Source organism: Dermacentor silvarum, chromosome 6 (assembly GCF_013339745.2).
Source record: "Dermacentor silvarum isolate Dsil-2018 chromosome 6, BIME_Dsil_1.4, whole genome shotgun sequence".
Taxonomy (NCBI): Eukaryota; Metazoa; Arthropoda; class Arachnida; order Ixodida; family Ixodidae; genus Dermacentor; species Dermacentor silvarum.
In genome coordinates, this window is record NC_051159.1 from 154,619,468 (window position 1) to 154,644,119 (window position 24,652).

General features: G+C 43.9%; 1 protein-coding gene across 1 annotated transcript in view; it reads right to left on the reverse strand.

The window, feature by feature from the left end:
- Positions 1-24,652, reverse strand: part of LOC119456277 (atrial natriuretic peptide receptor 1) — a 292,422-nt gene that overhangs the window by 6,032 nt on the left and 261,738 nt on the right. The window contains exons 15-20 of the mRNA XM_037717955.2: positions 17,190-17,339; positions 14,128-14,251; positions 9,695-9,763; positions 8,769-8,943; positions 6,257-6,355; positions 1,663-1,754 (exon numbers count right to left, since the gene is read on the reverse strand). Coding sequence (XP_037573883.1) covers positions 1,663-1,754; positions 6,257-6,355; positions 8,769-8,943; positions 9,695-9,763; positions 14,128-14,251; positions 17,190-17,339 — 709 coding nt within the window. The remainder of the gene's footprint in view (positions 1-1,662; positions 1,755-6,256; positions 6,356-8,768; positions 8,944-9,694; positions 9,764-14,127; positions 14,252-17,189; positions 17,340-24,652) is intronic.

A 24,652-nucleotide genomic window follows, 5' to 3' on the forward strand; every position in this document is an offset into this window, starting at 1 on the left:
GCCTTATCTTATCTTTGCTGAGCTATCTTGTTTTGACGCCGCGGCAGCAATATAAAAGCTTATGGTGCATTGGCTGGCTACTCTCCACTCCATGGTCCTTTCCTATACCTATGAATACTGTTCATGTCAAATACAGTGCAATTTTGCTATTGACGCACTAAATGAGGATATTTTTTTTAGGAACAGCCACCCTAACATGAGAAAGCATGCACTGTCAAACTGGCGTCCTGAGATTTTCTTTGGCGACCTAATTGGGTTTTCATTGCGTCGTGGCGGAAATCCCAAACGTACTATGCAGGTCCTGAAATCGTGAATAAGGCTTAGACACCTATTCAAGTACATGTAAAACGTCAAAGTACTTTAAGGAGAGAACCGTTGCACCAAAGTGATTGAACTTTGTGGCGTTTGTTAGACAAAGGTAAATTTTAGTAGCTGTAGCAAGCCGAATTGTGATATAGGGCCTGAAATTTCTTGCCCAGAAATTTGTATGTTTAAAAAAATAATGCAGCACGAAATTTACAAATTCTTAACTCTGCACTATAACAAAAATTATTACAATGTTTACGTGGGTTTCGCAAAATCTTAATAACAAATTAGTATTATATCTCACAGCGGTGTATAATTGGATCAATTTTGTCCTCTCTAGATCTGTTATTAGGTCAGTTATTTAAATTGTGATATCATTATTTATTACTGAGTTAGTGTAAAATTTGGAACCTAAGTTTTTAGCAATTTTGCAGATTTCAGCAATTTGTGTAAGACAAATGATAGCCTCCATAAAAATCTACCTACGGCAACTAGAGGCTGACGTTCTCTTTTAAATGCACTTATTTCATTAAATTGATGCAGTCGGCACTAAAAAAAATTGAGTTCTGCTTCTCATGTACTTATACAGGAGCTCCCGAGCTAAAGCTCCGTCTAAATGAGGCAAGAATGTATTTTCAAGCCTCCGCATGCATGCACTCTATAAAGTAATACACATAAACTTGAAAGTGCAAAAAAATGTATCTGCGACAGATAACAATCAGTGAATCAAGAACTACGTGGCTTTATTATATAGCTATGATGATTAGCTATGATATAGCTATGAGCTATGATATGATGATGATGATGAGCTATGATGAGCTATAATATAGCTATGATTAGATGAGCTATAGGTATATAAAATATGCCTATTTAATTTTTTTGTTTTGTTTTTAAAGTCGTGTTTCCGTTTACTTGTCCATTTTCTTGCTCCTTTATTCATATATAAGCCTTTTCCGGTTTGTATAACTTGCATCTTATCGCCATGTCTGTATTCACTGTGCACGTGTCTCAATTAACACTTCCCAACATTCGTGTTTCAATAATTGCTATACTCCATTGTTTCCTTCAACTTCTTTGTTTATTGTTTTTTGCCTGAGTACTTATGTGCATATGGTAACAAAACGTCCTGTTGCGCCAACTACATTGCTCATCGATTCAAGCGCGCTGACGCCAAGTTGTCGCCACTGTTTGTATGTTTGCATATGTTCTGACTTGCTCGTTTCTTCATGACACTTTTGTATAAGCTCATTAGACATGCAAGTGTTATGCATAAATCAGTACCAACGTTCCCAAAACATCCAATGTTATCAACTACATAGATAAACCACACGTCCAAATCAAGATTTGACCGCTTACCTTCATCTCGACTTCGCCGCGTAGCTCCAGCTGAAAAGTTTTGAATGTATCTAAAACTTCTTTTGTCGATGAACTGACATGTATCCTAAGTGCTGAAAGAGAAACAATAATAAATCTGTTAGGAACACGTTGCAAATATTTTACTTCATTGGTGTGGAACACCACAATAACAGATTATTACAAAAATTGTTCAGTAATGCTGTAAGACGGGCTAGCTTGTTGCTAGATTCGTGGTTCATGTCTCCAGCGAAAAATAAAACGGAACAAAAAAAAACACAGACACGACAAATTCTTAGCTGTATACAACTGACATTTACATTACACAGAGATACACTAGGCAAGGAACATAACAAAAAATTAAATTATGGGGTTTTACGTGCAAAAACCACGATCTGATTATGAGGCACGCCGTAGTGGGGGACTCCGGAAATTTGGACCACCTGGGGTTCTTTCACGTGCACCTAAATCTACGTACACGGGTGTTTTCGCACTTCGCCCCCATCGAAATGCGGCCGCCGTGGCCGGGATTCGATCCCGCGACCAAGGAACGTAACCAACAGCTAATACTGCAAAGGACATAACAAACAGCAGTATTAGCGTAGGTGCGTTCCGCCGATTCTCTAACGGATACATTTTGTTTCTTTCTTCCTGATACCAAGAGAAGCGATGCTAATGCAGTTACCGTCCTTTTTCATAATAAATGTATCGGAGACGAATCTGTGCATATCACACGTGCATTGTGACTAAGCCAGCTACACTAAAAGTTTTGACAGGGATGAAATAGATACCCTGTCATTCGCTTCTGTGTCTACGTGCACGTAGTGTTCTCTCAGCCTATTATTAAGACACCTTCCGGTTTGACCAAAGTGGCTTTTGCCACACGAGAGTGGTATCTTCTAAAGCACTTGATTCCTGCAAAATTGGTTGCGTGCAGCACAATTTCACGATATATCACGATGACGACATCGCGTTATCATGAAAGCCGGTGCATGGGGTATTGTCAGACTGGAAGATGGCAAACGACACGTTGACATACGAAGCTGGTATGGCTGTTAAACTCGAGCGTCGGTGGCGTCTGGGCACTTTGTGTCCCACTTTATTTTGAACATGATTCGAGAAGCATCCAGGTCATAGAATGGTGAAAATAGAATGCCTCACGTATTTGTAAGATGCGGAGGAACATATCGTTGGATGAGACAGGACGATGCATTTCTATAATATCTCCTTTGTTTTCCGTACTGTTCATTCATGAAACTGGCTCACATATTTTTCTAATAATATTGGTAAACGTCAGGCAATTCACGAAGATAATTATACTAGGGGATCGAGCAACTATATTAATGAATTGCAGTTGTTCGGAGTTCCTAGATACCATCTCGAAGGTCTTTACACAGGTAAAGACGAGACACAACTCATAACGATGGCTACAGCAACAACTAACTAAACGATTCTAAGATAGTACGTGCACACACAAGCAGCTAGAACACTTAATATGGAAAATAGGTTCCCAAGGACATATTGCAGATAAAAATAAAACCAATGCAGCAATGAAATAAAAGAAAGAGGCATCTTAGAAAAAGAAACGAGTAAGCACCATAACTACATTTACCATTAATTTCCCAAGCTCATGAATAAGGGTTGTTTTGAACTTTAGCATTGCGGGTGATTTGCATTCTTGATTTATGGAAACAAATATTAAGTAGACAGTTCGTGCGTGGGCAGAGTGTTTAAATAATAAATCACTAAAGAGCATGCCAAATGTACGACCTCTATCTTCGTGACTATGAAGTGAGCGTCCATCAACCGCAATCTTGCTAGCTTCATGCTTGCCCGACGGTTGCCCGTCGTGGTGGCTTTGTGGCTATGGCGATGCATTGCTAACCACGAGGTCCCAGTTTTAATCACGGCCATGGTGGCCGCATTTCGATGGACGCGATATAAAAAAACACTCGTGTACCGTGTATTGGAAGCATGTTAAAGTTTGCCAGGTGGTAAAAATTAATCCGGAGTCCCGCATTATGGCTTTCCTGGTGATTAAATCGTGGTTATGGCACGTAAAATCCCAAAGTTTCTTTTTCGCCCAATAATGAGGCGTACGCAGACACTTTACTCATGGCCATCTACAAAAGGAGCTACAGCTGCGCTTATTAGCACTTCCGTTTCAATTATCTGTCTGTAATCGGCCGGAATAATTCATGCTGCAAAAATTGGCAGCGTCTAAATCTTGCGTGTCTGGAAACGATTATGAGCAATGACGAGCTTCAAGTCTTCCATTGCGATCAATTGTGTGGCTCTCTTGGCCGAAAAGTTAATTAGTCTAATTTACATGTCTACTTGTCTAATTACTATCTCGAGCGATTTTCAAATGTATATGCATCTGTAGCAAAACAATCCAGAGGAAATCATTTATATATGTCTATTATTAAGGAACTTTCCTTGTATTTCATGAAACACCCTGTGCGTCCCTTAACTTGGTTTGAATGTCACGGATTAGCTAAGAGAAATGATCAGATTTTCTGAGGGGCAAATGAGTAAACACTCTTAATGGAATCAGCCTAGCTGATAAAAATAATAATTTTGTATTTGTAGCCCATTTGCATTGTAGTGCATTCAAGGCAAACATGTTTTTTTTGGGTCAGTTCTATAGGAAAGTAGGGTACTTCAGTTTCCTGGCAAACTTCACTCAATTTCCGGACAACGGTGCGCACACAGGGCTCATTTCCGACGCCTCAATATGAGCTCAGTGAACGGACTATTTGCTACATAGTAGGTAATTGGCATATCGTCCGAACGTAAGAAATCTTGACGTGCGGAGGCGCGACAATGTCCCGACTATCAACATTACATCACCATGGCTGCATCGCGCTATTAGAAAAGCCTGCGCATGTGGCATGGAAGTCCGGTGCCGCTATGAGGTCATGTGCTTTCTTTTTTATATAGGAACGATAGAAACGCCCCGAAACGTTGAAAATTTACACAGATACTACCACCTGCATACAGAGGCGCCGTGCAGCCAGTAATCACTTTGAAAACGCAATCGTGTAAATTACATCTTTGCGGAAAGTACGCTCAGCATAAAGACAAATCGCCATTAAAAAATGTAGAACTGGTTGATCAAAAACAAAAAAAAGTTATTTATTCTTTGAGTGGCGTATTTGAATACCACTAAGTGACATTTGAAACGGTTCTTACACGGTATATGATTCATTTCTATATAAAAGTGAGTGCGAGAATTTTTTACCAGCTACGTGGGGACAGAGGAAGCAGTATTACTAACGCGTAGACAAAGAAAATTGAAATAATTTCGTTTGAGAGAGATGAACCAGAAGTATTATTCTAGATTACAGCGTGCTATGCAGTGCCCTCAAAGATATGCTGCATGATACCGGTAACGAAACAATTTTATGCGTATAGGTGCCAATAAGCTAAACAGAGAATTTGTTTTCGGGAACTAATTTTCATGGGACAAACACGCCTCCTCCTAGAATACATTACGAGGGCACATCGAGCCCGGCTACTGCCATCACGCGTATTTAATCGAAAAAATGTGCACCCGGTACTGCTGCATGTTCGATCTACGTGTAAGTCGTAATGGGCGAATTATTCAATATTATTCAAGACGGCGGCTAGTGTACCGTAGGGGAGAACATTCACGGAACAAGCTGAAAGGCTAAAGGCTAGCGGGCGCTCGAAATTTGCAAGTCCAAATTTCTGTGATGTCGTCAAATGGCAAAGAACTTTTGCGGGGAGCGTGAAGCAGAAAACGTTTTCTGCTTCCGGTATTTTGAAATATTCTTCTTGAAAAGGCACAATACAATAAGGACCATGTCACTACAAGGCTTTCCAATTTCAAGCTCAAGAATAGTGCAAAATAAGACACGGACGAGAACGAAAGGACAGGCGCCAATAGGACTGGCGCTCCTCCTGTCCCTCTCGTCCATGTTTTATTTTGCGCTATTCTTGAGTCTGAATTGCGAGTCAGCTGGCCAAGCAGCACATATTAGTCGTTTTCCAATTTCTTCGAAGTGTAGCGACAGGTGTAGAAGAGGGATTGCTGTTCCTCCTTTGCTGTTCTTGCTCATTTTAGGCAACACTTTTTGTTATTTTGTTGCATACAGGAGGCATTGCTTATTACAAACACTCTCATAGAAAAAAGAACAAGCAAATGTGAACAGCGCTGTTTCAATATTGCATAATATCATGCTAAACATTTTTTTCTGTTGTATTTTACTGTCGTATTTAGTTTGTCAAGTAAAATGTAAAAGAAAAAGAAAGGTCCACGAAAACACACAGGCGCCGACTTATTTGCGTTTATTAGGGATGGAAAATGGCAATAGCGCTTAGATTACGCTGCTTATGTTTAGTTATTTTTAAGTAGGTCAGGCGTGCTACTGAAACATCTAACCAAAATATATGACGATTCATGCAAGTATGAGCGCAAATGTCCCTTCGCGTCTTCTCATCCTTTTTACAGAAGCATGAAATGTGCAGATAAACTAAAGAATACATTCTTCATTGCTCATCTTTATCTGGCGCAATATTCAATTTTTTACGCTTGCTTTAGAGGCGACAAGTTGCTTAACTCAATACTCACGCAGTCCATTCGATTCCATTCTTGAAGCCGTGTTCACTGTGTCCCCAAAAAGGCAGTACCGTGGCATTTTCAATCCAACGACACCCGCTGCACATGCTCCTGCAGAAAGAAACATAAACAAGGTGCTGCTATTTATTTGCGCCGAGCTTATGCCCTTCGAACGATGTCTGGATGTTGGATTTATACAGGAAAGAATACGCCGGTGAGGTTGGTCGTGCCAAAGTTACAAGTCTAAATGCTGCTGCCCCGCCCCCCGCAAAAAAAAGGAACGAGCAGTTGTGTGCTGGACTTGGTTAAAGTCCCAAATGCAGTACACCCAAATTTTCTTAGTGTATTTTAGCGGAATCTAAATGGGTACTTGAAAGATGAAATTTTGACGGAAATGACTGGTGATTTTCAGTTTTCTTAGTCGAGGTATTTGCACAGGGCACGATTAAGTCTGCCTGGAAATAGGTTCAGCATTTACATGATACGTTTAAGTGTTTGAAAAATATTTATCAATGCATGTAACAGGCAAACCACGAATAAAATTTAGAGGGAGGAGGGCTACAGGAGACATTACTTTACCCACCACAAAACCGGCGGCACCAATGGAAGGTGCATCGACTAGTGCGTTTTATATATATATTTGCTTAGTTAAACCTTACACTAAAGTTCTGAATACGATTACACACAGATGTATTATATTTAATGGTTGCTCATTTTTCTTAATTACTGCACCTCCAGCAGCGCCCTCTCTGTTAAATCGGCGGAGTTACGCAATGACCTTTGTTGATAATTTCCTGCAAGGAACCATTATTAGTGAGAGGCAGAGAGATAAAAGTTAGGACAGGGAATTTCACCGGAGAATATCTGTGGTTAGCTACCCTGTACTGAGCAATGAAGAGTATGAAACGGGCAAAAAGAGAAGTAAATAAGGTATGAATGAACTATTAAGAACACCACACACTCTATCAAGGCACCACATCTTGACATACGTTGTTACACATACGTCGTCACACAACGTCACACAGTGCACAGTGTGCGAGAAGAAGAGGGGGATCCGAATGTTCCAAAGCCATAATTTGTTGCATATTATAATCTTTTTTATGTAACCCAGCAGAACATTTATGTCCATGTAAGTGAAGAATTTTGTTTTTTGTGGATGGACAATTGTTCATTTGGTCTAATAAGGAGGAGCGCCACTGTTACTAACCCTGCATATCTTATACAGATATACCACTAACGGGCAAAGTTCGCCCAACGTACATACCACCACGAAACTTCTTGCATTCAATATGTACACATTTCAATTGAAAAGGGTTGTCCGCATTATTGTGTACAGCCGTTAATTGTTCAACACAGTGCCACGTCAACTAAAATTGGAACACATCGCTGACATTTTTTTCTGGCCATTGAGACTACACGTGTGAAAACAAATAAAAGAATGTTTTCCAGTTATAGTTGATTGACGCAATTAGTATGCTGATTAGTAATTGGTTCACTAAACTATCCACAGCGGTAACGTTAATTCAGAATATCAATAACGCAACTTTGGTCTGTGCATCGAATTTCCCGGCCATCAATCAGCCCCTGGAGGCATCAAACACAACGGAGCATATACGATACATTGGGCTTTACCGGGATAATTGATTCGCTGACCACCTTTGCAGGAAGCACTCGTAAGTCCAGAAAGATTTAGCGCTTTTGATAGCTTCCATCCTATGCAGACTTCTGGTTCTGGTGATGCACACGAAGTCGTTTGACGACCATTACCGTGTTTTCAGAAAACATGTACTGGTCACTACTTTCGTCGAGTACAACAAACCAGTGCAAATTACGCGAGAAATTGGCATATTATGTTAATGTATGTGGAAATAATTCACTGGGTGGAAACGTTTAACAGTTCTATGCAAACTCAGCAAACATGCACCGAAAACATTGGCGCTTTTGCTTTCTGTTCACTTTCTTTAATATTACAATACATATTAGTGGATTTGTACTACTTTTTCTCTAAAAATAGCAAATCAACCAGAATAACAAGGAGGAAAATTAGCGCAAAACAAAAGTACAGCTCAGGCAAGGAGAAAAGACGAAGACAAGCGCTATACTTGTCTTCCTCTTTTGTTCCTGTGTGAGTTGTCTGTTTGTTTGCACTAATAGCTAATGTTCCTCGATAACAATGCAACGCCAACTAGTTCAACAAATAATTCGACCAGAATACGCCTGCTAAAGCAATTTCACATAGCAGCTAATTTGAGATGTATTTCACAGCACAGCGCTTTCTTTTCGGAAAGACGTTTCTCCTAATACAACGCGCGTACTGCATGAAAAACCTAGGTTCGCAGAAATACTTTCACCCAAAGTAGACCTCAATTCCGAAGTCGCATTTTTTCAACAAACTGTGACGAAAAACGCCGAATGGGTGCTCTGCATCTTGCCACCGACCCTGACAGAGCTCAGATAAATGCCATGGCCAGCAGATAAATTATTCTGCACCGCGCTTTCTACTGAGTACCGAAACAATACATACCAGTGTGAATGCCAATGCGTAAGTTCAGCTGCTCTCCTGGCCGATGCCGAATCTTGAATGAGAGCACTTGCTTGAGGAGCGCAAGTGACATCCGGGCAATTTCACGCGCATTCATGATGCCATTCCTGACCGGCAAGCCAGAGACAACCATGTATGCGTCACCTATTGTTTCTACCTGCGTATGAATAAATAGAATAAACATTTCAATGCATATTCAGATATTCGAATCTTCCATTGATAAGTACTATATTTATAGTGTAGTTACGAAAGTGACGAGGTAATCTTATTTTTTAGGTTTTTCGGCTTATCATTAGCGTAGTCCGGGCTCCCAAGAGCTAAAGTATTTTCACCCATGAGGACTAACCAAGTTTATAACGTGGCATGCCAATAAGCCTGGCTTCCGTAAAATGATTAAGAACGTGTGAGATAATGATTTGCACAACAGGAATACTCCAGGCGGCCTGCTTGCAATAAAAAAGTCTCCAGAAGTATGGCACATTCGGTCAGTTGGCAGCATTCAAATTGCAGCGTCTGAAATGTTTCGTCATGACGTCCTCTGATAGTGTGATTTTCGCAGCGCTCATAAATGCTCGTTTTATTCCTCCTGAGAATTATTACAAAAAGCAGATTTTACGGACATTCTGTCAATAAAATAAACTATTCACAGCATTCCACATGCCTCACAAGTCCTTCAGAGTAACAAGTTTATGAGAACAGAACATGGAAAGAGGGAAGAAAAGACGGAAGGAAGGTTAACCAGGTTTCACCTGGTTTTCTACCCTACACTGAGGAGTGTGATTGCGATGTGCCCAGGTATGGCCCCAACTGTTACCGACAAATAATCACATCAAGTTCTTGAGCCCGACACATTTCAGAGAGAAAATTTAGTATACACTTAACACGCAATTAATTCTTAAATTTGTTACCTTGTAGACGTCGAAGCTTTCAATCACAGAATCAAAGCAGGTGTAAAGGTCGTTGAGCAAATCCACCACCTGAAGAAGAGAATGTCACAAAAACATGCGAATTACTTGTGTAAGTACTGAGAATGTTTTGATAAATTTAGCCTGTTTTCCTACGTACAAGAAATATTACAATTATTGGTAATACTGTGTAAATGTGAAACATGACTGCTATACTCGCAATGTGAATAACACGTGATCGAGTTCCATAAAAGCAAGCGTGTCATAAATGCAAAACTTTGTCACGCATGGCACAGTCCTTTCAGTTATCCTGACTAGAGCACTGCACGGGCCGATTTTTGCGGCCCGGGCCCGGCCCGGGCCCGTTTTTACATTGGGCGGCCCGCCCGAGCCCGATCAAAACTTTTATGGCGAGACCCGGGCCCGGCCCGGGCCCGGAAATAATCTACGTTACCCGCCCGGCCCGGCCCGCCACCCCTTTACCTTAAGCCCGAGCCCGGCCCGAGCCCGACTCGAAACCGGCCCGAACCCGGCCCGAGACCGAAAAATACATGTTTTTCAGAGTTGAAAAGCCCGAGAATAACTCGCAGACAGCCCGAGCCCGGCCCGGGCCCGCGTCAAAAAACCCGAGCCCCGCCCGGGCCCGGGTCAAAAAGCACACACCGTGCCCGAGCCCGGCCCGAGCCCGTGAAAAAACTCCTCTACTCGGCCCGGCCCGGCCCGTGGGCCGGGCCGGGCCCAGGCTTTCGGGTAAGCCCGAGCCCGTGCAGTGCTCTAATCCTGACAACAACGGGAAGTATATAGGAAGCGCTAGAAAAAAAAAAACGAGTGGAGAGAGAGAGAGAGAGAGACAAAAGAAAGGAAAACGGCAGGGATGGAATAACAGGAAAACAGGAATAAAAATCCGGTTCTCTACCCCAAATTAGGGGACGTTGGAGGAGAAGTAGAATGATAAGAAGTAAATATATAGAGTATCACCCAGAGCACATGTACAGGATCTCAGCCATTCACATCACCGCAGAGCAAAACAATTATTACTAGTTAGGGCTGAACTCGCTTGGGAAGCTTTGTTGTCCTTAAAAGAAGACGCAGTTTCGCTCTAAAGGCGAAGGATCGATTGCGATAGCAAACTAGTACACACGTATGCGAAGTAAGAATAGTAGTTTTATCGGTCGTATAAACTTGTAAACATTCGCTTACTAATTAAATTAACAAACATGGTGTCACGCGCGCACAAGCAAACACATCTCACTGGATGACCACGGAAACTCTGTCAAAATGCTGGAGTGAGGAAGCGCAGTGGCAGCAGCGAGCGAATTGATCTTCGTGCTGCCTCTCACTCGAACACCAACTAAGCGGCGTAAACACAGCGCGTGCGAAGCGATTAGCCCTCAGTGCACCTGGACTCTAGTGCACCTAGATTCTAGATTCTAGTGCACCAAAGGGAACTTCGTCGAGGCGCGCTCGAGACGTACTCTGTACTCATCGCAGATCGCTTTCAAGATAAGGCCCGCGCGGCCACGCCGTACGAAGCAGCCGCCAGAGTAGAAGGCCCCCGCCCCTCCCTCTTCACCCCCGGTGCCGTGCGCGCGACGGAAAACGGAGCGCTTCCTCCCCGCTTCCCTCCCTTGCGTGCGAGATTGAGCCAACATCGTCGGCTTACCCTCGCACGCTTTCACACGCACATACAGCATTGAGCGCGCGGAGCTGTTTGCGCCTGGAGTGGCCATGTAATTGCTATCACAATAAAACGTAACAATAGTTTCGTAGCCCTCTACTTCAACGTGTTATGAGCACGGCATTTCTAAATGATGTTGTTTGACAATGTTCTGTCATCAACACGAACTAGTCCAGGTGGGAGCAATCGTCTCTGTGCACTGCATCGTGGACATGTAGTGACACAAAACGTGTTGAGAAACCTCCTCCCCCCCCCCCCCCCCCCCTGTCATCTAAAGTAGCATTGTCAGCGATTCCAGTATGTGTAGCAAAATTGTTTGTGAAGGTTACTCCTGGCCATAGCCGACAAAGCAGGGTAGCCACGTTTAGGCGTAGTCCTAATGAAAAGCGAAGTAGGAGCGAAGAGTCCAGGTGGTGCAGTCACTTGTTCCAAAAACATCGCAGGTTCTACATGCAGAAAGTCATACATGCCTCGTGTTAGCCCGCGACGTATTCTAGCTCCATCTGACCGACACAACGTATCGATTCCTGTGTCGTGTCTTCAGGATTGAACAGAGCAGCGTTATTTACATGTTCGTTTCTTATAATGCCGCAGTGGCTTGAAAACCACTGAAATGGGACGTGTTGCTCTTTCTTAGTCAAGGTAAGAATTATCCTTCCGATGTCGATCACTAGTTCATGTACTGTGCGCAGTGTGGCTACTAGTGAACACTATAGCGCCACCTGCGAATCGCTTAATATGAACCATCTTCAGTCATATTCTTCGCTGTCGCGACGAAATGCAGTGCGAAGAGTTGCAAGTTCCGCAGCCGTCGATGTCGTCTTGAAACTGATGGTGGTGATTGTCGCAGGGAAAAACGTCGGTCCCGGAAGAATCAATGAGAGCTAGTGGCAATAACTATCATGGCTGCGGATATATGGAACATGCTTTAAACCGTGAGCGTCACGTAATGCTTGGCAGATGACAGAAAGGATATTTCACATATGCCGACAAGGTCGTGAGTGGTGCTGGCTTACACTACCCTATGCTTTAACTGGCTTCATTACCAGTCAAATTATTATGGTTCTAGCATTCGTTAGTACCAGATTGCTTGAAAAGGACACTAAACATCAACATTAGCTCAGTTTAGACTTCTTTTAGATTTCGCCCCGAAACATCAGTGCCTCTATATCAAGACAATCTCAACGATTATTTCAAAGTACTTTCTCATTTCTAAACCGTTTTCTCAGAGGTAAAGCTCTTGAAACTGGATAACTTGCGTATATTGTTATTTTATAACAGTTCAGACCCCCTGCACTGGCAGAAAGTTAGGATGCTCGAGTAGGCACTATCAAAATCCATGAAGCCACGGTAATCAGGTGTGTAAACTTGTGGGTGGCGTACCTGCCTATCTTTGGCTACAGCGTATTGTTTGGCTTGAAAAATCTCGTTTCTAATTAATTGTAGCAGTTTTTCTATTGCAGAAGTGGTATTTACTTAAACAGATGAACTTAATATTGTTCTTTGGTGTCCTTTTAACGAGCGCAATGTTGCAAGTGTGCTGAGAGAACCACAGTGAAGGCAAGAGTTCTGGAACATTGCAGCCAGAGATGGGTAGTAATTAGCTCTGTCATGCCCTTAACGATGACAAGTGCGTAATGAGAATAAATGGAAATGACAATTGATATAGCGCAAGTCAACTGTACGATAAGGGAAAACAATGTGCGCCGAAGAAGGAATACCGAAAAGCTAAAGTAGTTCCATTTTTATGACAACGCAGAGAAAAAATGGAATCATCAAAGCCTCCTACTTGAGCGGACATGAGACATAATTTTCCGACAATTGTGATGACATTTAACTTGAATGCTGTACACAATATTTGTCAAATTTTATTACATCTTTCTGAAGTGACACTTCATGTCGAGCCCTCGCATTATTTGGGTCATCGGCCGACAACTCATCGGCCTCGAGGTAGGGTCGAGCAGAGGCTCCGAATAAATCTTTCTGTATACTTTTCAAAAGTGTATACTTTCTTCTTTTATTTATTACTTGACACACCAGCATTGTATTACCGCCATTTTTTCAACGTATCAATCCCCTTTCCCTCCTCCTCTCCCCCCAATAATGCAGAAACGCCTAGCTCAGGATTTCCTGCAGTAAAGATGGCGAAAAAAAGGTTTCGGAATCTGTGAGTTCGTGCCAAACTGTATTCTTGCGCCTTCTGGCGAAGCAAACACCTTCGGTCGAGGCATGAGATTGCGCATGCGCGATGAGTGCAGCGCCTTACACTAGGAGAATAGTGTTCGTTTTGACAATGCTGACTCACGATGATGCAACGCATGCTTCGCCGGCATAAACAGACATTACGCCTTTTTTAGCGTAATCTGCTATATTCATTGCGATTCCGACAGCAGGCTGACCAGAAATGGGCGTATCGACAGGCACGCGAGTACGAAAGGACGCGCATGCCCAATGCGGTTCTTTCGACATCAGACGCTTGCTTCGTCAGAGAACAAAAACGTGCAGTTTGGCACGTGCTGGAAGATCTCGCAAAATGTTTATCCCCGCCTGTTCTAAGAACACTAAGAAATAGTAGATAGTTCAGGAGTGCCAGGTAACGCAGTTACACTCGCAAGGGCCAAGGTAAGTTCTCAAGTTACAGCGTTCATTTAGTTATTTGAAGCATTTGTAGCCATCTTAATAAAGCGGACACAATAATGACACTTTTTCATCGTTACCGTTAAACAGAAACATTGGCAAGGCAAAGATAGACAATTACCTGCATAGGAGTGCTTTGGGCAGATAGCGATGTAAATCCAACGATGTCGCTAAAGTAAATAGTGACGATGTCGTATGATTCAGCACGGACTGACTGACCCTTAATGAGCTGGCTTGCTACTGATCTGGAAGTAAAAACAAAAATGCTTGTTATTAATGAGATATCAAGGACTGCTTGTGCTGACGATGAGTCAGTTATATACAAGAGCAATAACAAAACAGATTCAACAAGAAAACTCTAACTGCAATATGAAAAATGAAATAAAAGTGCAGCTGTGACATAAAAAATAATGCACAAATCTGTAGTCAAGGGTTGGACAAAATTTTTTTCTGATCAGGTAACATGCATAGAGAATGAAGAAGTCGTGACTGACCGAGTCAACATGAAAAAGCACAGACATTTCGGAGCCCGTAAGGGTCGTTTGGCCATACTAAGGCGGACAAGAGTTGTTCGTTGTTTTCTGTGCAAAGATATGAGTATAGAGCGAGAGTAGATAGCATATAAGTTTCCATTTATCCTGCTGATAATGTCAGATGATTTAAAGAGTCCAGCTAAACCCATGAAAATCCATGTATAAAAAGCCGTGTAGTTTGGATTATTGATTAACCAAACGCTGTTTATTATGGAAAAGTTATTTTCCAGAGCTTGCCAGCATTTAATGTGTGTTATAATTTGACCCACTCTCCAGTTTCCGGTAATGCTCTCGCTTATGGTACACAGCAAATTGTTCGAGGACAGAAGTTATAAGAACAGTTAGATTGAAACTGGATTTTCTCTGCCCGTGTATCCGTCTTATTCGTTACGCTTACTGCCATCGTCAGGTTTTGGTCGTCATCGTATCATCATCGCTAAGCCACATCCTCGTCGTCAGCTTCATTCTCATGTAACTGAGCAAATGTCCACTTCGGAGCTGGACGCAATAACTACTGTGACATCATGCAACTTTAGTGGGTGGGAGATTCTGAGGAATTCTGCGTGATGCACAGGGATTATGAGAGTGGCGGCTGATTGGTTTATTCGTGAGGTTTAGCATCTTAACCTCGTAATGCCCAAACACAGCTCCGCACCGAGGAAAATTAGAACAACTCGTACAGCTTATTTGTGGCCATGTAGAGTACATTTGCATAAAAACAATGAAATGCTATTGAGTTAGAACTGAATTGTTATTATCATAAATATTCATCGTAATTAGTTTGTTAAACGATCCACAACCGAAAACTCGCTTAAGCATATCAAAAATGTTAATAAAGGGTATCGTTAAATTTTTCGTGCCTAAATCAGTTTTCAGGTCCCAAAAAGGGTATCATACTTGTAATACGTTGGGCGTCACAACACTGACACTAGGGCTATTGCTGAAAGCTGGGCTATCTGGTTACTGGCATTATGAAACATGGTTACATCGCTAAGGAACACAATGCCGTTAACACCTAACTGATGGGCGATTTGAGTGATATTTTATGCATTCTCACATTTGGACGCAAGCGTGCCTTTCTTGCATGTAGTTATTTGTGCGGTAAAGCCAGTTGGTGCCCAGCGCCTGACCCTTGAATTTCGTGTTTGTCTTCGTCCTGCTTAGCGCTGTACCCGTGTTTATTAAAAATACTTATTTATAGGAAAGGCGCCACATTGACAGGTTCTGGATTATTTTGTCCAGCTGATGTTCTTTAACGACTACCTAATACTCAGCGGATGAGTAGTTTCGCATTTGGCCTCATTGGCAATGCGGCCGCCGCGGCTGAGAATCTAGCCAGTGACTTCAGCAGGCGCAGACCAACGCCAGTGAGCCGCCATGGTGGTTAGCAGTGTTTGTGTATTTTGGGGGCCACAACGGCGAAATATTGTAGCGGGTGAGGATGCCATTTTGTGCTGTGCACATCACAGGAAGTTGTCCTTGAGAAGATAGCGGTGTTCACTGTGAAACCCTGCTCCTCTTGTAGTAAATGAGTAAGGAGCATGAGTATTAAGCAAACTCTGCTAACTTCTTTTGCACAGTGCACTCCAATGCAGCTATACAAGCTGCAGCATATTTGTGAGAAGTTATAAAGAATTTCGCTTGCTCACAATAGTTTTAGAGTCCCGCGGTCTAGCTCTGGACAATAAATTAAGGTTTTGTGTTTCTGGTGTTGTTAAATAAAGTGGGTGTTAAAGAAAAACGATTATATACCAGGATTTTATATTTGCGGCAATGTCATCGTTTGGTGCCCAAACAGAGAGACGTTATGAATAATGTCGACAACATGTAAATGTATGAATACGTCAGGTGTGAACAGTAGCATTGAATAAGCACATTTTTGACTATTAGCGGAAGTGTGTGAATACCACTCTTCCGTTAGTTTAAATACCAGGAAGTGCAAATATAAAAGTGTGTTGAGCATGTAATGGCGCTTACCAATGCAGGTGCAGTTTTCTCTGACCGTTTGTGTTCACTGTCCGCACATTCAGGTAATGTTCAAAAGTAAAGGTAATAAAATTTAAAAAATGGTAATGTTTCCGATAGAGCCGAATGTTAATGCACGAAGATAACGTGGATGAGCAGCAAGTGCCGCCTAATTCACAGGGACAAATTTCCTTGTCAAAAGCAAAGCACAAGTGATACGATCACAAATCTCTGTAGCGTATCCTTTGTAAAAGTCTCGAAGCCGGAACCAGCGCCAGGCTGTGCACGATGTTGTCGACATTGTTTACCGCTATTTGAAATTTAATGTTGCTTAATTAGTATATGACTGCTTTAAAAACAAAGTGGAACATTTGTTAGTATTGCGCTCCTTAAGGAAAAAAAGAAGAAATACAAAAGTTTCTTTAGTTATTCAGATAGCCTCAGCATACGACCTTGTGTGACGAATTATGAACAATTTAAGGCTTCTCACGGCAGATTCTTCGAGAGTTTAAGGATTATACTGCCACAGTTGGTCAGTGTGATCTAAAGTGAAGCAGGCAAGGTTTGGCAACAGGCATGCTATTTCCTACTCTATGATTTAGGCATTAACCAGTCATACTGCTGGTAATCAGCAGACGTCACAGTGCCTTTTGCACATGGATAAATATAAACCCACAACGCTTACTTTGGCAAGAGTTGGTAAAGCAGATCTTCGGCTTTTCGTTTTTCTTCGAGGTAGTCTGCCGTTCTTTCTTCCACGAGAGACTCCAAGTTGTTGGCGTACTGTTCCATCCGTGACAAGAGGTTGTCCAGGATGTTCCCGCTCTCGGATTCTCTGTAGTAAAATATGTCCGATATGGATTATTGCTTTCACGTATTAGGGCAGATTGAGTAGCTCTTATATATATTGCATGCAACTTCCGTTTGCAACTTGTAGAAATAGTGTAGAAATTACTGGGAATGAATGAAAAAGTTATTCGTAACAGAAAGCCCACAAATGAGTAGAAAACGCAGTTAGGAGATGGCAATGATTGCCTCAAAACATTCAAGGGTGCAGATAACGCAAAATATGATGACTATTTGATGAATATGATGAATATGATGAAATAGCATCCATGATGCTATTTCACTGGCTGGTTGACGCAGATAATCTGCTTTAGGCCGGCTGCACAACAACGAAAAGCTTAGTCGCGACCAAGGTCTGGTCCCCACCAGCACCAGCACTTTATATGATAAAGTGGAATTATTTTCCAAGCCTCGTCCCTTCAGTAGTCCACTCTTCTGTTAGATAGACCCCGAAGAAATGGGCACTAGGGAAAGGACATTCAAAACCTGCAAACTTTAATGCCACAACTTCGGTAATAACATTATAATTTGTAATAGAAGAATTCATATATGAAATAAATTTTAGTTACTGTGCAATATAAAAATAAAAAGCACGGACAGTGGGTTCAGTTCCATGGATAATTTGCCGGATACCATCGAAAGTAAAAACCGTGTTCATATACACACACAAACAGAAAAAAAAACAGCTTTGGTGCTGAATTGTTTTAAAGTGCCCCTAAACCAACGCCTGACATTTTGAACATATTTAGATAAACACACGTATTTTGGTACAGAAGGACAATCTACGGCGAATACAGAAGCACCACCCACCGCAGTATTGCCCCAAATAAATAAATACATATAAGGAAATAAAATCTGGCACGCTTCTTTGTGGTTTTCCGGCCCCTTCTTCGCTCGGCCAGCAGGTTTTATGCCCAAGACGACACAAACCTCCTTGGGCGACATTAGGGTAAAAGTTGTTATTTCGATCGGTGAACGAGAGCGCCAACGTGGCGAGAGAAGGCTGTGTGTTCTGAGGAGGGAGGCGAGGCTCACCCACTGTGCGCCACTGTTCCTTCCATGAGACTCCCATTCTGTGGGCGTCGCGCGGAGGGCGATCACAAGCGGAGAATGAAGCAGCGCTTGTTTTGCTTCTCCGTTCTTGCTGCCTGAAGCGACCCGTCGCTTTCGCTGCACTTACCGGATTTGTTGAGATGGAGTGGGTGAGAGTACGCGGCGTGCAGGAGAGAGCACACGTGGTGAGGCTAACGAAGGCGAGCGCCAAACTGGTGTGGCAGCATAGTCGTTCATCAAACGCGTGTAACTTTGCAATTATAGCATCATTTAGAAAAAAAGTAAGAATTGTGGTGTCCACTAGTACACAACTGCCACTATATAACAAATTTTCTTGTTCCGAGTGGTTTAGGGGATTTGTGTTAACTAAGGGCACCCTCCCTGTCCGCTCGCAAACCGTAGGCGCTCATTTCAATCATCCGTTGAGCAATCGACAAACACGACGGTGGGAACTTCGGAAGTCATATGTGTAAACAGACACGTGTCGTAAAAATTTGGCTGCCTCTGCGAACTTCTGCATGATGAAATGTACGGAAGACAACATAGTTTTAATCTCAACCATCCTAAGTACGCAAAATCGCATTTTAGAACTGTTGCATTACCAAAAGCTGCGCATAGAAAGTGCATAATTGCCACTGCCGCTTTTTTTTTTTTTACAGCGCAAGCTGTAATGGGCTCATTCCAATAGCCCTTCCATTTCGCGATGGTGTCCGCCTCCGCTACCGCCGCTGGTGACCGTAACCGCTATCGCCAGAAATGCGAAAAAAGTACCCGGTCTCTGTCGGGATACTTTACCACCGAGCGACGCAAGCGCTTACTATGCGGTAGCGGAAAAATGCCCTATAAACGCGCCTTAGGCAGGCACGCAAGCGCTGACGACCCGAGCCTCTGCCTAGGGTGCCTCGATGCCAGCGCCGCCGTTCAGAGTGGTGCCATCCTTTGACCGCACCCGCGCCGCCGCTTTCTCGCTGCGACGCCATCTTGAGTCACAGCGAGCGGTTGCGAGTGCTTGGTGCCGGTGCTTAGTTAGAGACACAGTGCGCGCGGATGCTTCGCTGACGCTTCTACTTGCTGGACAGTGTTCAGCCGCATGAATGACAAGCTTGTCAAGTGCATCGAGTCGACATGACGGGCTGTTGTGTTCCCAAGTGCACCGGATCGACGCGTAAAGGGCTTCGTTGTTTACGCTTCCCCCGGGACCCAGAGCGAAGGAAGAGATGGGAAGCCCAAGTAAAGCGGTATCACTGGAAGGCAACGGATAGCTCCTACATTTGCGAGGTAAGTGTCAAGAAAGTTTAGACTATCGCATCGTGTTTTTCATAAATAAGAAAGTATTCTCTGATCCTCGCTCACGTACCTACGTTCGCTCACGAACTAAGCACTGCACCGATGCTGAGTAGCCTATGGTTTGCGAGCGCGCGTCGCATAGGCTTTTGCCGTTTTGATCAGCGCAGTCTATGCGAGTAGTACCCTTATTTTAAGAACTGACAAAAATGCTTCGCCGCGAAATAGCCTTACATTAGCTACAAATCGTCATGTAAACCACCTATTTTACTTTTTCACGGGAAGCACACATCGTGTGTCTCTTGTTTCTTTTTTTTTCCCTCAGTTTCTTTTTTCGCTACTGGTTATTTGGGACTAAAGAACGCAATGCTTCTTCTGGGGAGAGCGGCTGTTGTGTACGTGGCAAGCGAAGCATTGTGATTTTCTCTATTCTCAGCAGATATCTTGCGGATCTCAGGTTGTTACGTTATATAGCTGATTTCTTAGACGAATATATTTGTAGCGTGGTGCTCGTAAGGCGATGGTCATTCGTGCTCATTCCCGGTCGTAGTGGGTACTCTGACGGTCTTTAAATGCCTGTGCACGGTATGCCCAGGTGTAGTAGAGTTAAGGGGCATCATGGGACCAAAGTGTTTCGGCGCTTTCTGGCATGGTGTCTGTTGTAGCCTGGGCATTTCTTCAAAACGTGTGAAGCGAGGTAATACAGCATTACTTCTGCGAAAATTTATTTTTAAGCACTGTAATGGGTTCTCTAGCTGTATTTACAAGGCAACTTTTCATATCAATAATCACTTTTGTTGTTTTACTTGTACTTAAAAACACTTTGAAGAGGACCAGTACGAGGGAAATCGACAGGATGGGCGCCGTCTGTTAAAGTCAGCAGCCTTACATCATCATGGACTATATTTTCGAAGTGAAAAACATTGCTTATCTGTATTTGACTGTCTTAGTTTCATTTACGGTTTTTGTACGCGATATGTATGCAGTGTTGTTTATTTTATTGCGATAGCAATTATATGGACACTCAAAAGCAGATTTCTGCCGTCGGCGTCGCCGTCGCCGTTGCCGTCGCCGTTGCCGTCGCCGTTGCCGTCGCCGTCGCCGTCGCCGTCGCCGTCGCCGTGAGGTTCCGTATGACGTCCATGGAGATGAAATCGTCGCCGAACGCTGTATGTGCGAGTGAAAGAGCGCGAGGGACGCGCGCTTTCACGGGGAGTGAACGCACGGCAGAGAACAAACGCGCGTTCTGCGCTGTGCTCCCTTAAGGGCTGCAGAAGTAGGCGTCTCTTTCCTCCTCTATAATCACCATATATGTAGAGTAAACGTACCTTCTTCCGACGCGCGAAAGGCCGTGGGGGAGGGGGAGGGGGAGGGAAGGGAGGCGACGTTTAGCTGCGGCACCAAGTGCCTATTTATATCAGAGGCTCCGGCAACAGTCACCAACGCCGCACGCATTTTGAGCGAACGCGGGCAAAACGCCGACGGCGTCGACAACAGTTCTGCGTGTTGCCGGTGCTGCTGCATGTCCAAGTTTATACAGCTGATAAAGCTGCTTTCATTACTCCGTATAGCTCTCTTCAAATTTGCTATCGCAATTGATGCTTCGCCTTTCAGGTGAAACTGCGACAACTTTTTTTTTCAATGTAGTTATCAATGTTCTAATGGTTATTTATAAAATGTTCTGTACTCGTTATCGATGTGTTTGGCTGGTAGCTGATGTATTCTGGGCCGGTATTTTGTAGCGAAGCCTTTAAAGTAATAATGCCTCTTCGCGCTTATCGCACTTTGTCAGTGGTCAGAGCGACGGTCCGCTCGCGTTATGAACGGGATCAGCCGGCCGTGAGCGGTGGATGATAAGACTATTCCAAAATAAGTCATAAGGCATCGCTACAAGATCGCAGCCCTGGCTGGATATCTTGAGTAATATTACCCGCGGTTGCGTTTTCTTGTTTGCATTCTTGTTTTCGATTTATATTGTGTGTAATAAGGTTGATGTACTCACTTGAACCCCCCCCCCCCCCCATGTAATGAATAAGTAAAGAAAAAACTCTCACTATCCCGAATTGTGTGTCGAGCCAGCCTTGCGACTTTTTTTTATCTCGTCTTTCCACATTACCTTCAGGCGCCACACAGTACGTATAATTTTATTGCGATAGCAATTGTATGGACACTCAAAAGCAGATTTCTGCCGTCGGCGTCGCCGTCGCCGTCGCCGTCGCCGTGAGGTTCCGTATGACGTCATTTGGAGATGAAATCGTCGCCGCGCGCCGAACTCTGTATGTGCGAGTGAAAGGGCGCGAGGGGCGCGTCTTTCACGGGGAGTGAACGCACGGCGGAGAACAAACGCGCGTTCTGCGCCGTGCTCGCTTAAGGGCTGCAGAAGTAGGCGTCTCTTTTCTCCTTTACAATCACCATATATGTAGAGCAAACGCGCCTTCTTCAGACGCGCGAGAGGCCGTAGGGGAGGGGGAGGGAAGGGAGGCGACGTTTAGCTGCGGCACCAAGTGCCTATTTATATCAGAGGCTCCAGCAACAGTCACCAACGCCGCACGCATTTTGAGCTAACGCGGGCAAACGCCGATGGCGTCGGCAACAGTTCTGCGTGTTGTTGCTACCAAAGCCGCTCACCTTACTTCGTATGACATTGCTGTGTTGCTATCGCATTCATTGCTTCGCCCTTAGGTCGAAACTGTGACATTTTTTGATGTACATATCTCTTTCATGATTGATTGTACTAGACATTATAAGATAATGTATTTTGTGCATCGTTTGGTTTCTTGTGTGTACTACGCAAGATTGACACAGACAAGTTACGTTACATGTTTCTCTACAGCACTAACTAAACCTTATTTTCACATCGCAGTTATATTTACACCAGCTTAATCCTTTCAGCACACAGTTTTGTGGGCAAAAAAAAAAGCAAAATTGCGCGTAGATATTGTCAAATAATTGCAACGAACGCGAAGAGCACGCGCAACGCAAGGGAAACTAACCACCGTGCGCGAGTGGCTGGCTACGGTAAAGGAGGCGTGACGTGTAAACCAAAATACAACAGCGAAAAAGAAAAACTTCCACACACAGGGGGTCGCAAACCTTATATACCAAGCATCGAAGCGCAAAAAAAAGTGTGTATTTCAAACATACACACGGCATGTTAAATGTAAATTGAATTAGGCAACTTGGGGCATGTTCCCGGCGCCATTCATTTACGTCTTGGACCTTCGACGAGTTAACGGCTATTGGTTATAAAGATGTGCAGATGCGATACCGATAAAAAAATCCTCATCAAGGCAAAGCACTTGGAAGTGCGCCGCGAGGAACACTATTTATGAACGCAAGCGTAGCTGAGTCTCAGCTCGTGTGACTCAATATGGCGGCGCCAGCGGGGTTGTCTCCACCCTGGACGGCGGCGTGGGCATCGAGGCACCCTACTTCTGCCCGTATGGTGGCGCCATCAAGGTAAGGCGCCTGCAAACGCAGCGTGCGCAGGCGCGGATGACGAGATGCGATTCAGACGAGACGCACAATCAACGCGATCCCGAGCTGCCCGAGCCTCCGCCAATATGTTGGCGCCATCTAGTTAAGATGCCTGCAAACGCAGCGTGCCCGACATGTAAGTTGCATATTGACCCTTTTCGCGGCGATCCCGAGGGCGCTGCCATGTTTGATCATGTGGTGACGCGTCCATTGCTTGCTTCAGCTGCCTCCGTGTTTACAATGATTGTGTATGACGCAGGTGCGGCTTAGCAAACCTCTGTTTTGGGAGATATCGTAGACGGTGACTGGGTCGACGACACGAAGCTTTGGACTCAGTTTCCGAGAATATTACAAAAGCGCTTTCGGAGCTGATCAAGCTATGTCCAAACAGCGCGAGCAGCGTAAATATTGCTTGCTCTAAAAGCGGGGCTAAATATGTAATCAAAGCTATCCAAACTTTCCGCTCATGAACTGAATAAGGATTATTATGTTTCAGTCTCCGTTCTTTATTTGGAAAATATTTTGAAGCAGCAGCTCGTCACGTTTCTGACTCGTTAAGGTTCCTCGGTACGGTCACTATCTGATCATTTTCTGCCTAATCGCTAGTGGGTGTGCTCAGTTCCGTTATATTTGTTCTTGCTGCGCACAAGGCTTGACACGTAGCTGTTCTGAACATTGTAATACCTTGTCGAAAATGTGTATTATCTCTAGTAACGCGCTTACTTTTGGGGACCGTCACGAAACATTCAGCTTGGAACATTCGTGCGCTATCGGTGTAGTACCGTCACTTATTGTGCGTATATAGTGCGCATATATTCAAGTGTTCGACCACTCAGTTATTCTCGACATGTTGGCGAACGAGTGGGTGTAAGTTTTCGTGCTGGTTGGGGTATCATGTGTGATGATGCTGTGCGCTAAACCTACTATGACAGGAAGCGGCGCTACTCCCGTTATCATTGTTTAACGAGCGCTACTCTCTTTTGCAGACGAACCGGGGCTGAAGCCTTTTCTTTGAAGGTTAGCAATACAACGCTGGCAGATGAACAAATTTGTGTATCCTCGAGGAAAGCCATGCATCTCGAAGTGCCGGAAACATGTACGGAGAGTTGCAGCAGCGGTCCCCCAACTTGGCCCAACATATTCATTACATTTCTTAATATGCCAGTCACTATTTTTGCAGCCAACTACTGCACACGTCTTCAGTTCACATGATTCACACCAGCATGGATGGAGCACAGTGCGTTAGCGAAAACTCAGTTGCATTTCCGACAGCTGATCGCACAGAAGCAAGGTAGAAGCGGTAATGGTTTCGTATTCGGGCGCGGTCGCTGAGGAGACGTATGGCACGCCGCCGTAAGCTCCATCTCGTTTCTCTGGAACAAACTGCTCCGCGAAAAGGGTGAATAGCAATTGCATGCTGTATGCCACTGGACCTGGTTCACTCAAGCAGGCTAGGTGACTATTTGTCACCAGCCCGTTTTGAAGATT